This window comes from Ammospiza caudacuta, chromosome 13 (assembly GCF_027887145.1).
Source record: "Ammospiza caudacuta isolate bAmmCau1 chromosome 13, bAmmCau1.pri, whole genome shotgun sequence".
NCBI classification, from domain to species: Eukaryota; Metazoa; Chordata; class Aves; order Passeriformes; family Passerellidae; genus Ammospiza; species Ammospiza caudacuta.
Window position 1 is genome coordinate 11,072,946 of NC_080605.1, and position 16,758 is coordinate 11,089,703.

The window sequence follows — 16,758 nt, forward strand, 5'->3', positions numbered from 1 at the left end:
TTGGAATTAACGTAAGAGGGTAAATGTCAATATATATTTTCTTATGAACTATGGCAGGTTTATTTGGAGAAATGAAGTGAAAAGTTGGGTCAAACATTTATGTCCAGTTACTTGCATTTGTTTTTCCGAAGACATTTAGGAGAGAAAAAGAAAAAAAATAAGAGCTTTGGCAAAAATCTGTGATTTACTCTATTTTTTCATGACAAAAAATGCCATCAACTAACTCATGTCATACAAGTATGATTGTATGAAATCCAATCATAATTTTACAGGTAGTTACAACTGTGCTTTAAGGGCTTCATGAGCTCATACTGCCTTGAAGTGCATTACTCACTCTTAGAGAAAGAAGGGCTATAGCATTCAACTCTGAAAGGCCATTTTGCAGTCATAAGGTCCAGGTATTTTTTAGGCCAGTTGATTCACATATTGTAGGTAAAGCTTAAATAAATTAAAAAGGCATCACATGAAAAAGAGAACAGCATTTTTTCTTTTAAACAAAATGATTTATAGTCAGCTAAAAGATGATACACAGCTACATTGTAGTTCTTTATTGCCTATCTAATAGACACTTTAGAGGATCATTTGATCTGTTATGCATCCCTGCATAACTACCATCAACAATTTACAGTTTTCAGCCAAATATGGTTTACCCCTACCCCTCCATCAACACAAAGCCATGTTGCAAGATCATTTATCTTCAGAAAATACTGACCTGTGACAATACTTGAGTCTGTGTCTGAGATTGTATTTGTGACTGGTGCTGCTGAGGTGCTGGCTGAGGGCTCCCAATGGCAGGGATGGGAGAAGTGATCTGCGGGGCTCCTGGGGAATGCTGCTGAGGAGAAGGCTGGGACTGGTGCTGCATGTGCTGCATTTGCTGCTGCTGCATTTGCTGAAGCTGTATGTGCTGCAGTTGCTGTTGCATCTGCTGTTGATTCATCTGCTGCTGGAGATGCTGCTGCTGCTGCTGCTGCTGCTGCAAATGTTGCTGCATGTGGTGCTGAAAATGCTGCTGCTGCATTTGCTGCTGTATTTGCTGATGCATTTGATGCTGATGTAGCTGCTGCTGCTGCATCTGCTGCATCTGTTGCTGCTGGAGCTGCTGCATCTGGTGCTGCTGGCTTTGCATGGAGGGGCTGAGCTGAGACGAGGACGGCGTTGCCACCATGTTGGAGCCCATGGAGCTTATCAATGGAGCTGCAATGTTTGTTGGCATGTTGGGGGCAATGGTGACAGAAGCTACAATCTGATTCATTGGCAGTCTCATGGTCAAGGGTTTTGGAGCAATGGCTCTGGAAAGGGGCTGTTGAAGAGTTTGGGGAGATGCCGACACCGTGGCGTGCTGAGAAAGGGAACTATTCAGAATGAGGGAGGAAGACAAATTTGTGGATGCCAGTGTTTGCTGAACAGAACGAATTGTCTGGGCCTCAGCAGATTCTGCAGCAGCCTGTGTTTGGAAGAGAAATTAATTGTCTTTTCAACAGAAAAAACATTGTTACTGTTTACATGGTAATAAAAGTAACAGCTACTCAGAGACCTTTGCCATCTTTTGTTTTCTATCAGAAAAGATCAATCCCTTTGCCATCTTTTGTTTTCTATCAGAAAAGATCAATCTGCAGTCTGAAAACAACCACTGATCAGCAGTACATTGCATCACCTCTCTATCTGCCTCCCTATATGGTACCTCTAGGTCTTACTAAGACAAAAACTAACTTGTGCCCTTGATCAACACCAGAAAGTCACAGATGTCACACACATTTTGTCACTGAAAGAGCTAGAACAGGCCCAATATATTTACATGTTTTTAAAAAACCCTGCTCTTTGGAAGTCAGCAGCACACACACTCCCCACCCCATCAGTTACCAACCAATGAACAATTTACTGACACTCATTAGACATTTACCTGTAATAAATTGTGCTGCACAAGTCTCTATCCCATCCCTACCCTGAGCCACCATCTCATGTGAAAAAGCTACAGCAAGGATGTCTTAATTTAGAGGAGATGAGATACCATGACTTTGAGTGTCGTTTTCCACCTGCAATCTACCCAGAAGTTACTTGGTAGTCCTGGTCCCACGGATTTGGGAAAAAAATATGATTCCTGATTGTTTTGAAAAGGGAACTTAAGATTCACAAAAGAATATCTCTGAAAGGTATTTAGAATTCCTGCTCATCTTGAACTTAGCATTGTGATACTAAAGGCTTTCAGAATATTATCCAAGTCTTAGAGGCAACAGCAAAACACAGCTTCTTAATACAAGAAGAATAAATCTTCCAGCTTTCAAAAACACATGTATAATTTCTGATGTTGTATTTTTACTCAATAATTAAAATACACAGCAACTTTCCATATGATTTACTAATGTTCAGCAGTTGTGCATTCAAATGAATATTCTCAGGAGTTAAGACATCATCACCCACTGTTTTACCCATATTTTAGATGTCTATAAGCACATTTCCATTTATGATATTGAGATGCAACAGAACTGCAACCTGTATAGTGCTGCTGTCTAGAAAGGTAAATTCTCAAGTAAGACAGCAGAGCTTTGTTTTCTTCACAGGTTTTATTTTAACTCAGGATCCACTAAAATACTCCTTGTGGCTCACTGCCAGCTAGTCCATTTTTTAGTGCTCTCCAAATTCAGAGCCACCACACATTTCTTTCCCCTCACCTGCAAAAATACTTAAGCTTTGTCACACAACAACTGCTCTCCAACTCCACGCAGAGCAAGCCTGTCCTTTGAGAAGCAGCACTTGAAGAAAAACAAACCTCTGCAAACAGCTTGCAAATATTAATGTCAAAAGGTCAGTATATTTTTCATGACTGAATTTCTTTTTTGTGGTGAAGTGCATTACTTTGCCTCCACAGCTCAGGGAAGATGTACAATTACAAAGATGGTTTCTGGTAATCATTAGTATGCCAGGAGAGAGATGAAATTATTTTTACAGAGACTAAGCAGGGTTCAAGCAGCAGCACAACATCTTGTAGAGCTGTATTACAGAAATGCCATGATTCTGCTTATATTGTGCATAACATCCCCCCCTTGCCCCACATATTCCAATATCATTGATAAAAGCTCTCTTGAATTACATTGAAGGCAACATTAGGCTTACCTTAGAAACAAGGCTTGCTCTGTAGGCAGCAAGTGCCTTTAGGTATTCTTTTTTGGCAGCTTCAGTTTTTCTTTTATATACCTATTAAAAGAGATCACAATTTCACCAACTTCAACTATTAAGATTTTTTTTTTTGCCAGAATGCTCTCAAAATCACTTGCACAGAAACAAAAAACATAGACCAAAACCCCTGAAAACACTCAATTTGAAAGTCCTAAATATTCTTGCAGGTGGTTACAGACTTTCAGGGCTACTTGCTGGACTTGCAGTACAGTTTATGTTTATTATCAGGAATAACAAAATGCTGCTATTTGACATCAGTCTGAGCAGCAAACTGATTGACAAGACTACCTATGCACTCTTTCCTTGCCCAGAAAACAGTAATTTATTCACTCCAAGTAGCAGGGATATTAGAAAATTGGGTATTACAAACACCAAAATGTATCAGCAGTAGTCTAGAATAGCAGAATATATCTGTGCATTTTTTTCCAAAACAAATATTTGAACTACATATAAGAAAATCTGTACACCTTTAAAAAAGGTGGATCAAAGAGCTTGGACTTGCCCCAAAGTCAGCATGAGAGAATTCCATTGAGTTAAACAAGAACTGCTAGGCAAAAATTACTAAATCTGTATTTTTAATCATTATTAAATTTAAAGTTCACCTTTAAATCATGTTCATTATCATCTGTTAGATCAGAATAAATTTTCTAAATGTATTTCAGAAAAAAGTACTATTCATCTCTTGCCAAAAGGTGTCCAATCTGGGAACCTGTCCTCCCATACAAGCTTCTATTAACTGTTACTGGGAACAAACAAAGGGTATTTTTAACCCTCTTTAATCCATGTGCAGCATTTCCATGTGTATGGGAAGAAGACTAACCCTCAAGGAAGTACAAAACTCATCACTCTGTACCCAGTTGGAGTTGGAGATAGCATTTCCCACGCAACATTGTAATGAGACTCAGAGGATTGGCTTCAAAGGTTGGAAATCAACACGCTTTGTAACAAATTCATAAGGCAGATCAAAGGAAATGGTAAATATGCTGTACCTTCCTCTTTTCTAACTTATTAATAGGAAACAAGGGCTTTGAAATGGGAATCATCAAAAGATGGTTTTAAGAGGACTCTAGGACACTATAACCTGAGCTCTTTTACAAACTGCCCTTTAAAATTTAAAGACAAATACAGTCATTTAGCACTACCTGCCAGCTCTCACAAAGAAAAAAATATAAAAATTAGATGCCAGGTCTTCAGCAAGTTCAAAACTCAGTTTAGCTCTACAGAGGTGGAGTTCTACATCAGCAAGTAGCATGGGCAACTCAGAGAAGAGGTAGGAGGGTTTTTCTACAAGGATTACTATTATTACTTCTTGTGAGACAACCCTGCATCAATTTACCTGTTTTTGTTCTTCTCCTAAACTGTCCCACATAGATGCCACTATTTTTGAAACATCTCCAAATGTAGCATTGGGGTTCTGTCCTTTAATTGCAGCCTGTGTGTCTCTGAAGAAAAGGGCATATGCTGACACTGGCTTTTGTGGCTCATTGGGATCTTTCTTTTTCTTCTTCTTTGGGGTCTTGGGCTTCTTGCCAGAATCTGGGGCAGCTCTTTTTTCTCCAGTAGCCTAAGAAACAGTAAGAACAAGAACAGTCAATAAATGCATTAAATAAGTCAGATAAATTGCAAACCCATTATTTACCGTTAGTTGTAATATTATTTGGATAAAGCTGTTATGTAGACAACACTTGGGAGAGTCCTGTTGTGCAGGCCCTACTCTCTAGCAAAAAGTACTTAGTCTCTGCATAATCTCATTGGAGCTACTGGAACTAAATGCATGAGTAGTTACTACTCATTCTAAGCATGGCTCTGAGAGTCACATCTTACAGGTTTGACCAAAAAAAGGACACCCCAATGATAATTAATATTAAAAAATATTAAGATTTACTTCATAGCATATTTTGAAGGGGCCATCTATGTTTTTCCTTTAAGATCCAATCTCAGCAGTTGAGACTCAAAAGGCAAAAGCTTGGAGGCATTTTCCAGTTCCCAGGCTTAGACTGGCAACTTAGACACGGGCCGGGGGTTAAAAATCCCACCCTTGAGGCAAAAAGCAGCAGCAGCAGCAGCACCTGGGCAGTGTATGCCCACCTGCAGAGCACTGGCTATGCTCCCCCAGGGCAGGGTAGGTGCCTGTGGGGGAGCTCTGGGAGCTCTGTGCTCTGGCCAGGCACTGACAGCCCCTCTCTGCCCTCTGGATGGGGATCCAGCAGCTCCACTCCCTGCGTGTGCTCGTGCCCTGAACCCTCCTTCGGTGAGCTATGCACAGACTATTGCAACAAGGGGATCAAGTGGCTCTAAATATGATATGTAGTATGATACATCTCTCTATGATAGTGATTTACTTTGATATATTGAGGATCCTGTACAATGAGTTTTCCACATGTATAACTTCCATCAACTCAATGAGAAAACCTTTCATGGAACAGTTTTTAATTAGGCTTTTACATATACTGCTATAAGAACATTTGTTCTTCCTTAGGTCAGTATTTTTTCCTTTTATAAGAGGTTTATTTAAAGGAAGATATAAGTTAACTTAACTTTCAGTTGGAAGAAACCTTATTTTACTTCTCTCCATACACATCCATGTTTTACATGACTCCAGAGAATACCAAAATGAGAAAACTGTCCAAGACTGATGCCTGAAGAGGTTCAACAGATCTGAAAACCTGACTCATATTGGACCAAAAGAAATATATATATATATATATATATATATGTACACACACACACACATATATATATATGTACATATATATATATCTATATATATCTGTCTAGCCTTAGGTTCATTATTATGATGATAGTATGGATATTTCTTAAGTAAAGAAGGTAATCAGCAAATTAATCATATTCCACTTTACTGTAATATTTGTGTTTTAAATGACCACATTGCAGCTGCAGCCATGCAAATCCAGTGTGTGGATGTGTGAGGCTTGCAGCACATGGAATAACTTACTCTGTTTGATTCATCTGCATCTTCTTCATTGATAGAGCTAGATGGGGAAGGAGTGGCTGATTTACTTGCAGGAGGAGAGGGAGAGGTGTGTGGCAAATTAGTGCCTCCTAAATTCAGCCCCAGCTGCGCGCTCAGCTGAGACTGGTTAATGGTGGTGAGCTGGGACGGAGCCATAATTCCCGAATGAGCAGCATCAGTCATGTGCACAATGGATCTCATAATCAGAGAGTGGTCCTGGCGGTACTGGGAAACCTGGCTGTGACTCTGATCCTAAAAGAGATGGAAACATTGCTTAGATATTAGCAGTTACCATACAGCAGTAGCAGGTGAAGTTATTTTCACAGGCTTACAGAACCCACACCGTCAACATGCAGTTTGCTTCCTTCTTTTTTAATGAATTAAATATATTATTAATAAATTAAGTGTAGCAACAGTTACTTTAATTGCTCCAGACTTCACTTTTCCCCCCAACTGTGGCTGCTTATTTTGTTCCTTGACTAGAAATTACATTTGTCTGTTTTTAAACATTTTTTCTCTTGATGTAGTGAGAAATACCCACATAAACAATAGGGAAACAGGATGACTGAGGATTCAGGAAAACATTGCAAATGAGGAGACACAGACTGTTGTCAGAAAGTAAACAAAATTGGGGTGGGATGAGGGGATATATATAGAGAGAGAGAAAAGCATCTTCCTCTACTGAGTTTCAGTTATTCTTGGCCGTTACAAGTAACAGCAGTGGATACAAACCAGTCCTGTCTGGGTGGGATTTTAAATCTGTTTTAAACACAGAACACTGCCCTGCTGGTCTGGAGTGCATTCACTGCAGCAGGCTGGAGAACCAGTCCAGTAATCCTAAACACTCCTGTTGGCAAGTAGCACATAAAACTGCACATTTTTATCTTTAATCCAACAATCAAATGTGTGAAAGTAGCAAAATTTGTACAAAATTGATGTACAAATCACTGACTTGTACTCCAAGTCTCAGAAACACAAGCACTTGCATGGTTTGGTTTCTACTGTTTCTTGAGGGCACAAACTGTGTCTCCTACATCTGCACAACATTTACCACATTTGTAAATAAAAAGAAGCAAGACCCTGAAGGTAAAGTCAGCTGCAATCTGCCTATGAAAACTATGGGGTTTTTTTGGACCACACAGAGATCAATACACAATGAAGGAACATGTAAACAGAAAAGAAGATTTTTTAAAAAGTTAATAAGAGAATAAATAGCTCACAAATTGATTCAGCAACCTGATTAATCTACAGTCATTGTTTGAGCAGCCAGAAACATGAGAAATAAATTAGATTTTGAAAACTCTTTCATTATTAATAAGCCACATTGCAATTAGTAGCAGGTGCAATGATCCTTAATGAAATGACACAGAACAAAACAGCAATTGTGGGAGCCCACTGGACTTCCACAACAGAGTCTGACCTTCCTGGTGCTCTCTTGTTAAGTATGGATAAGTAAAAACCAGTTTTGAAAAATCTGTGTCAGCATGGAGGTGAAAGTTTAGCCCAAATGACTTTCCCTTACTTTTTATAACTTTGCCCTCAACAGAGGCAGTGTTTCTGTGCTCCTGGAAGCCTTTCCTTGGCTGGGACAAGGGTGGCCATACAAAGAAGCAACATGTGTTAGAGAAGATGCACACCCCTGCCCCATGGATCTTTATACACAAATACTGCAGCTCACTGTTTCCCTGTAACAGTAAATCATATTAATTCTGAATTTGACAGTTGTGTCTCTTTCTGCTGAAGCCTATACAGTAGAAACAAGTCCTTCTTTAGCATAAAAATGCATATGCAGCTGAGTCCAGTACAGATCAAGTTAACCTCACAAGCTCATGATCCAGACCCTGTGCCCCAGGGCTCACCCTCATTTTCCCCTTGCTTCCCCAGCCCTTGCCAGCTTGGCTCATCATCCATACCATACCCCACCACACTGCTTTTCCTACTTCTTAAATGCTTTTAATATTTTCAGTAAAGGACTGCAGTTCCTTAGAGATGAGTGTGTGTGCCAAAAGTGGAGCACTTGATACAGAAAGATCAAAACATCAGACTTATTGGCTGAAATACCCATTTGCTTCAGGGCACCTTTCTGTGAAAATTTACTGCTGTTAACTACAGGGTCATTTTGATTGTGACTTGTATTGGCAGTGGCATCTGGAAGTCATTCAAAGTCTTTTGTGAAACGATATCACTCTGCCCATTACACCAATCATTTTACAGACATTACTTTATTGCATGAAGAAAAACTCTGCTGGCTTTCTCCAGCAAAGCTGAAGAGGATCAGAATAACCTTCTCTCAGAAAAACTAACTTTCTTCGTTATTGTGCAGCCAGTGCTTTCTTGGAGGTGTTCTACCCCTGAAAGCCTTGCTTTTGTTCTCCCTTTATTGCTACACAATGCAGGCCTTTCTGGCCTTTACACTCAGGCAACAAAATGTGATGACAAGGGTTACAAACCATTTACTCCAAGTCTTGTCATTTCGGTTGCATCTATGATTTTATTGAGACTAAATTCTCTTGACTTGCACTGACCCAGAATCTAATTTTATACACAAGCCCATGAATTCTTAACTGTCCCTTTTTCTGATACTATCTGATGCTTGTGTGGGTTTTCTGCATCCACTTACTTAATTTCAGTTTTTCTTTTCTGCATCTTTTCCTGATTTCTTTAGCCTTTTTTTTTCAATCTTAAGAGCTTCAGTAAAATCCAGGAATGGCAACAACAATATTTTGTAACTGGCCATTTAGAACTAAACTGATAACACATATTATGCAAAGGAAAATGTTTAATATAATATCCAATTCCTTATTATTCATATGTCCATATGAAAACAAAAAACAATGTATTTTCTGCACTTTCAGTTTAACTTATATGGCTGATCAGCATTAAAAAAAGAAAGGAACAAGGTTTTCATTTTTTGCTTTGTGGTACAGTGCTGTGGCCCTGAACAACCTATGGTTCCTATACCAGAGCTTTCAGACAAAGAAGTATAAGCCATTTTTTATGTGTGTACAGTGGTTTGGAAAGAAGGCAGGGAGGCTAGTTCATAGCAATATTAAAGTTCATGGCATTTTCCTATAGCTCCTGAGCAAACAAAAGTCTTCTAAGAAAGGAGCTAAAATCAAGAAAACAAAATTTCCATCAGTTATTTTTGCTCTTATTTTTTCTGTGATATTACAAAGGCCAATATCAAACTGAAGGGATCAGTAGCATTTCATTATCCTTGAGATGTTAATCAGAGAAATGTTTAACAACGAAAATCATCCTGTATCAGAAGCACACATGGAAATACAAGTGCACTGAAGCACCCACATGCCATCCTAATTACATTACTGTATGAAAACTGAAAAGCTCACCTATCCAAAAATAACCCACTGAGAATACTGGGAGAATTTTAGAGAATATCCCAAGCTCTTCTACATAAACTTTACCCAAAGTAAATGTGATACACAAGTATTAAAAGCATTCAAGATTTTTGTAAGATTAAGCAAAAACAAGAGATCAATTCTGACAAAAAATTCATGAACTCCTCAAGCAGACAGTATCAAGTTTTGATTGAACCTGATCTGCTTTACAGCCTTAGATTGAAGTTAGACAAAACCTGGTGATCTCAAAACGAGTCAGGCAAAGCTCAACCCCTGGTTTACTCAGCATGATAATCAGACAAGGACATGATGTGTGGAACCAAACCAAAGGAGAAATAACTTGTCTCATTCCTCTGCAGGCTGAAATGGCTTTGACTCAGATCAATCTGTTGTCATCCTACATGAGTGCTACAAACCCCTCAGGTGCAGAGACATTTATTGAGGGCAGCACTGGGCACCTCTCTGGGCTCTCCAGTGACAGGGCAAGGGGCTCTAAATGGAGAACAAGGCGTTTGGATAAGGTGTTAGGGAGCAATTCTGTAATGTGAGAGTGATGAAGCCTTGGACAGAGACACTCAAGACCAGGCAGGATGGGAGCACCTGGTCTGGTGGAAGGTCTCCTACCCATGGCATGGGGTTGGAATGAGATGATCTTTAAGGTCTCTTCCAACCCAAATAATTTTTACCCTTTCACAATTCTAATTATATACCTGGATTTAAAAAAAGCAAAATATAGTCCAAAATGTTTTCACCCTCTCAAAACAGCTGTATGGTGACTGTGTAGCCAAAATCTCTTACACAGCTGTTACCACCCTGTTGCACACATTCTAAAGACATTCAGCACTTGGTTCATGGAAGGCCTCATCAAATGAACCATAAAGATATCTGTCCATCAAACTGTCCTACTCTCAACATTTCTAATCACTTTGGACAGTCATGCCATAAAAGTCGTATTTAGTCCTATTGCTAAAGGACACATCTCACAGCCTATGACAAAGGTACAGCTTATTTTACACTGATTTGTAAAAGAACAAGTTCTTGAAACTATATAAAATATCAATGCATCAACAGACACTAGAAAGCAAATAATGGAGTAAGGAGATTTAAAAAAAAGAAAAGAAAAAGAAAGGAATGTGTCAACTCCCATGCTTTAATTTATACAGTTTTATCAAAGGTGTATTTCAAAGTACCATGGAGTACTAAGTGAAAAAAATATATTAATGAAGGATAGTTTGCTCTTCTGTTAGCAACTCATTAAGCATCCAGTACTTAGTATAGCTTGTAATAGAGTTAGTATTTATTTTGACAGATAAATGCATCCAGCCATTACATTGAGAGATGTCCTAATTTCCACTTACTTACCCTGCATTTTAAGAATCATTTCCATACAGTAATTCTATCCTGAATTCCTACCATGATATAACTTTAATCTCTGGGAACATTCAACAAGACATTTAAAAATATAACTAGGATATTACTTTTCAGAACATTTTTGAGCAATATTGAAGCCTTGATTAAAATCAATGTCTACAGCCTTCCATCATTTAAACATGCAACACCTCCAGTGAGACTCTGGACATGTGAGGACTGATGAAAATGCCCCATGGAAGTGTCCACAGGAGGATGTAGGGCTGGGCTCTCACCCCACACTGCATGAGATAGTTTAAGGGAATTGAGAAATCTGCCATCCAAAATAACTAAGGAATAACTAAGCAAAATCCAACATTTATGGTTATGTTCACTGTGCCCTGGTTTCAGAAGTTGACTTAAACTATTATACATTCTATTGCCTGAGGAATTCATCACTGTCAATGTAACATAAGCTGATGCAATATTTTAAAGGACGTATTTAAGTTGAAGCAAATGCACTGCAATGTAAGGAGTGAAATCCTCAGTTGTCCCTGACTGTAAATTACTCCCTTTACTTTTAGTCATGTCAGCATATCTCTAGAAGAAATCCTCAATATTCTTTTTCTCCACAAGTAAAACATAGATAAAAGAATCCATTAATCTAAATTTTTACAGGATTGGACTTCACTGCCAATCAAAACAAATCAAACTAACAGGATGCTTTTCTCTGTCAGAGATTAAATCCTTACTTAATAGAATACAAAACAGTTGCACTTGGTACTGCCACCACTGAAGAAGTGTCCTTCCTCTCCCCTGCACACACACCATCACCACTAATAGAGCTGTCAAACTGCAGTTATCAGGAGATCCTACAAGCAGCAGCTTCTTTTCTCTGGCAGTGAAAAAACTCCCATGTTCCACTTCATGTCTCTGTAGGAAAGTAAAGTTACCTAATTTGATTCCCAAAAAAAGTGTACAAAAAACAGCACGTCAATTCATTAAAAAATATGTCTTCATCTGGAGCTAAGAGATGGGTTGGTGACAAGAGGTTCATACACATTTTATTGCCTGAAAAACATGAACAACATGCCATTTTCTGGTCTGTGTGCCCATCCAGTCCCTCTATTCTCTTCTGCTAACACATAAACCATAGAAGAAACATGAAAAGAACTTGAGGGTCCACTGATTTATTCCTTAAAACAGAGCAAGTTATTTGGGGGTCATTGGGGGCTACTATGGGGGTCATACAAGACAGGCATTCTCAAAATCAAGTCACTTATTTGTGGTACCACTTCTTGCACTTACACAGACCTGTTATATAACACACTGCATAATCTACTGCATATATACTGCACAGATAATGGAACCTGGCAATGCAAAGTATCAGTTTTGTTCCTGCCTACCCCAGGCCTGAAATTTTGCCCCTTTTTGGTTTGTGCATAGGCAACTGGGATGTTTCCAGCAACAATTTTCAACACTGAGCACTTGTTTAAGGCACACACTGCAAATGTCATTAATGCTTTCCTTGCAGCACTGACAGGGGTGGGAGGTGCAATGTGAGACCAGCAAAGCACGAGTGAAGATCTCTGCTGTGGAAGCACACTCAGGGGTTGGGCACACAGTGACACCAGGCAGGGCAGCAGCACCCAGAGATGTGGTTCCAAACAGGAAGGTGCCAGGGACAGGGCCAAACACCCTGCCAGAACTCACTGCAGGTCCCAGGACTCTCTGCCTCTGCAAGGTGGTGCTGTGTGCTGGACCCAGTCACTGACAGCATGCTCTGCTGTGAGACTCTACCAAAACCCTGTGTTACATGGTGAGGAAACACACAAAGCTCACAGCAAGGTCAGAATCACACGAGTACCAAACTAAGGACTTGTCTCTGAAATTCTTACAATTCTTTATTCAAATTCTTACTGGAGATGCCCCACCACCCTGCTCTGGAGGGTTTTCTCTTTGGAATTTTGTTCTTACTCTCCTGTGAGCCTGCAGATTCCTCACATGAACCCCAACCCAGGCCAGAGAGGCTTCTTGGTTGCCTCATTTGCTATCAAGCCCTTCTGCTCTTGCAGACAAGGACAGGCTGGTCACAGACCTCCACCCACCCAGAGTGGCTGCTGCTGCTGTTTTAGCACCACCTAATTCACAATTTAATTTTTACACCATTTTGTAGAGGCATTTTAAACCAGACTCCCCACTCCCTTCCTCCCAAGCTTCTACCATACTTTTAAGCATATTGAATCACACTCCTCTTGGACAAGGCACCCAACAGCATGATCACAATACATGTGTGACTCAGATCACAGATCTGGGCTCTGATCTGAGGAGTCTCTTGGCATGAGGAGCTTCTCTCCAAATTAGCAGTACAAGCTTAGGTCTGCTGTATGCAAACAGTGATGACACATTGCAAACAAATCCTGGATAGTTGAAATTAAGTCCCAGAACATCAGATAAACCCTGTTAGCAGTTTTGTTACAACTCCACAACTCAGGTGCTTCAGCTCCCAAATCAAAGGCAGACTTCAAAGGTGCTTATTATGCAGTAAGGAATGTGGGGAGAGAGTGTGAGAGAGCATGACAACTAACAAACATTATCAAAGGTAACAAGAATTGTGCAAGGAATTGCAGAGGGACAGGCTCAGGGGTTACATGGCATTTTTATGTTTGAAAATTGCTACAAGTGTTGGTAGCTATGTTCAGGGATATGTTGTCTTTATGTTTTGGGGGGATTTTTCTTTTCTATGGTTTTTTCATTTACTTGTTGGTTTCTGAAGTAAATCAGAAACCAGTCTCATTATGTTTTGTATTACCAGACCCAGGTAGGTTTTTCTTCCAGCTGACAACATGGAATAATTAAACACTCTAAAGAGGCTTCACATTTCTTCAATACAAACTTGAAGTGGAAGCTGAGTATTGGGTAACTATTGCCACTCACGTTTCCCCATGTGTCCAAGGGGAAACATGACATCTGAGTTCCTTCTGAGCTCAGTTCTTAGGAACATCAGACACTCAGCTTCAGCTCCAATTCCTGACAGCTTTCCCAGTGAGCCATATCCTTTGCCCCAGATTCATATGGCACCTCACGATATTTTCTGGAGCTGATGGATCTTGATTTAGGTAATATTACTGTAAAATAGTAACAGTGTCTTTTCCCCAACTGTTCCAATGTTACTGTGCTTCTCTTCCTTCATGCAGGACTCCCTCATGACCTCAATAGGCAATAACCTACCTGTTTCAATTTTTATTATTTTTTAGTTTAGTTTAGCGCCTTCTATTCAGTCTTTGGCAACTGCTGCCACTTTGTTTCCTATGGACAGGTTCCCTCTAGCAGTTACTATGAGTGGCCTGTTTTTAAGAACAGCAGAAGACATTTCCCTCTCATTAACAGGGGACCCATTCATTGGTCAATGAGAAGAAAGCATGTCTCAGAAAAATGACTCTACATTATCCACACTGAGAATTGCAATGTCACTGAGGATATGAAAGTCTTCACACTATTGTTTAGCAAACCAGCACCATCTTCCCATCAGGCCAAAGCCTCTGTGCCAGAGCCTCTGCTGCCTCCAGGGCTCCCAGCCTGTCCCCACCTGTCCCCAGGGCCCAGCTGCTGGGCACCCACATGCTCTGGAAGGTAACTGCAAAACACCCAGTTGCCTCATCAGGTGTAGAATAAAATATTCCATTCCACACCAAACAAGAAGGAAGTACTCTGAGAAGACTCTGAAGTTCATCCACAAAGCACCCAGCCCTGAGCTGTGTCCCAGCCCAGCTGGGAGCAGCCACCAGAGCCGCCAGCTGAGACCTAAAGGTCTCAATTTCCAGAGCATCCCTCCTGTTCCGTACATGGCCAAATGTCACTGCTCAGAGCCGCCCAAGCATCCTTTAATTCAAGGGCTGCTTGAGATTAATTTTTCCTGGTACCACAAGTTCTGCCAACCAGTGGCAATAACAGCTGCCATTTCTGCTGGGAAAGGCCAACACAAGCCAGACCAACACTGCTGATTTAAAGCCTGAGCTTAGCAACTCAACACAGAAATCCAAGAAAAAATAGAAGAGAATCTCTTTTTCTATTAAGAGTAATTGCTACTTCTATGAACTAATACCCAGAAACTTGTGAAATCTGTTGTACATTTTGCATCACAGATGACAATAAACACATCCATAACAATAACAAGGGCTTGTTTTAATAAACCATTCCAGGCGTTAAACACATTAATGACCCATGAAATAACTGTTTCATCTGCAACACATTAAACAATGTTGTTATAACATTTTATTAATTGAAAACCTACTCCATGCTCTCCAGATAGGAGATTACTGACTGGGTGTTAAAAGAGAGATGTAGAAATAAATTTCTTTGTAAAGGAAAATGAAACCTATAAATGAGAGGCACCCAGTCAGGTGAGTAGTGAAATAACTATCTTTTGCCAATTTCAAAGCAACATTTTTAGTTTTAGTTTTCCAGTCTTATGTTAATCTATTCACTTAAAGTTCATTAGTAATTTGGGAATTTAAGCTACTAAAAAAGATTTTGAGCTGTAAGTAAAAGGCACCACTGTTCTGAAACACTAATAATATTTCTATTGTATGCAGCCTTCAATAAGCTCAAATTTGCACCTCATCTCTTTAAAGCCACATTCTTGAGGTGTTTATTTTAAAAGTCTCTTCTTCAAATAAAAGCAATAGTCACAATTGTGCGTTTGATTTGAGCACAGTGCCACTCCTAAGGAGTAATATAATTAAAGATGAGCATATTCCACTACAAATTAGCCTTATCTGTGCAGAATCCTGACTGCACTGGCAGCACTGCAACAATTATAAAATATAAACAGGCACAAATCTTCATCAAATAGGAAACACATTTTCTCTAACAGCATAAGTAATGTGGTGAGCAATATATAAAACTATCAGTTCTGTTTTTCCAACAATTGTACGTTTTTGAATAAAAGGAAAAAACAGACTGAAAAAAGACAATTATTTTACTGTCTGTTTCTTAGATATCAGAAAGAGAATTTTGAAATTCATCAAAGCTAACCTTCTGTTATGTACAACAGGCTAAGCTGAAAAGAATGTTAACAAGTTCAATTTTCATTCAATCAGCACTACTGCTCTCTGAAATGTTTCATTGCAGGAAAGAAATAAAAATAATCTATATGGTAATTATGAGGATGAATCCCCCAGTAACTTTCAGCTACATGAAAGGTCAGTTCTATTCAAGATATTTTATCAGTCCCCTGCACATACTCCTGTCCTGTCATTTTAAATCTGAACAGCATTTTATTTTCCCATTTACAGCTACCTGCAGAATTAAGTACTTAAGCCAAATAAGAAAAAAAAAAAAAAAAAAAAAAGAAATGTTGAATGCTGGCAAAGGCTATAATAGCATGGAGATAAATCGTTCAGCTGCTCTCTCTCAAGCCTCTGGGGCTGCAGATTTTTCTTCTCCTGGTGCACTGTGGGTATTCAAAACTTGTTCAACATGATTTCATTTCATTTCAGGCACTGCCTGAGAAAACTAAATTACAGAATCAATCATACAGAAGGTCAGAGTGAGACTTCATTACAAGTATTGCATGCTTGCATGAATATCTTTCATTTATGACTGACCCAATATGTCACAATAGCTGTCTAGTAAAAATAATCCACTTTCTGAAATTGATGTACTACTGATGTCAATGCTACTCAGCAGGCTGGGCAGATTAGAGAGAGGTGTTAAAAAAAGGAACCCTCAGGAGCAAAACTTGTAGTTATATAGAATTGCCACAGTTTGCAGATTAAAATATTTTTTTATGGGCAGCTCAACAGAAAACAGAGCATTAATATAAAATATTGAGGGTTGATTTTTAATGAGGGTATTGCTGTTGATTTCTGCTTATTTATATTCAAGTATTTATAGGGA

The 16,758-nt window shown here is 39.3% G+C and overlaps 1 protein-coding gene across 2 annotated transcripts in view; it reads right to left on the bottom strand.

Moving 5' to 3' along the window:
• Positions 1-697: 697 nt before the first annotated feature.
• The window catches only part of TOX3 (TOX high mobility group box family member 3), a 72,834-nt gene continuing 56,773 nt past the window's right edge, over positions 698-16,758 (bottom strand). For both annotated transcript variants that reach the window (XM_058813749.1, XM_058813748.1), the window contains exons 4-7: positions 6,134-6,403; positions 4,514-4,741; positions 3,115-3,195; positions 698-1,447 (exon numbers count right to left, since the gene is read on the bottom strand). In XM_058813749.1, coding sequence (XP_058669732.1) covers positions 698-1,447; positions 3,115-3,195; positions 4,514-4,741; positions 6,134-6,403 — 1,329 coding nt within the window. The remainder of the gene's footprint in view (positions 1,448-3,114; positions 3,196-4,513; positions 4,742-6,133; positions 6,404-16,758) is intronic.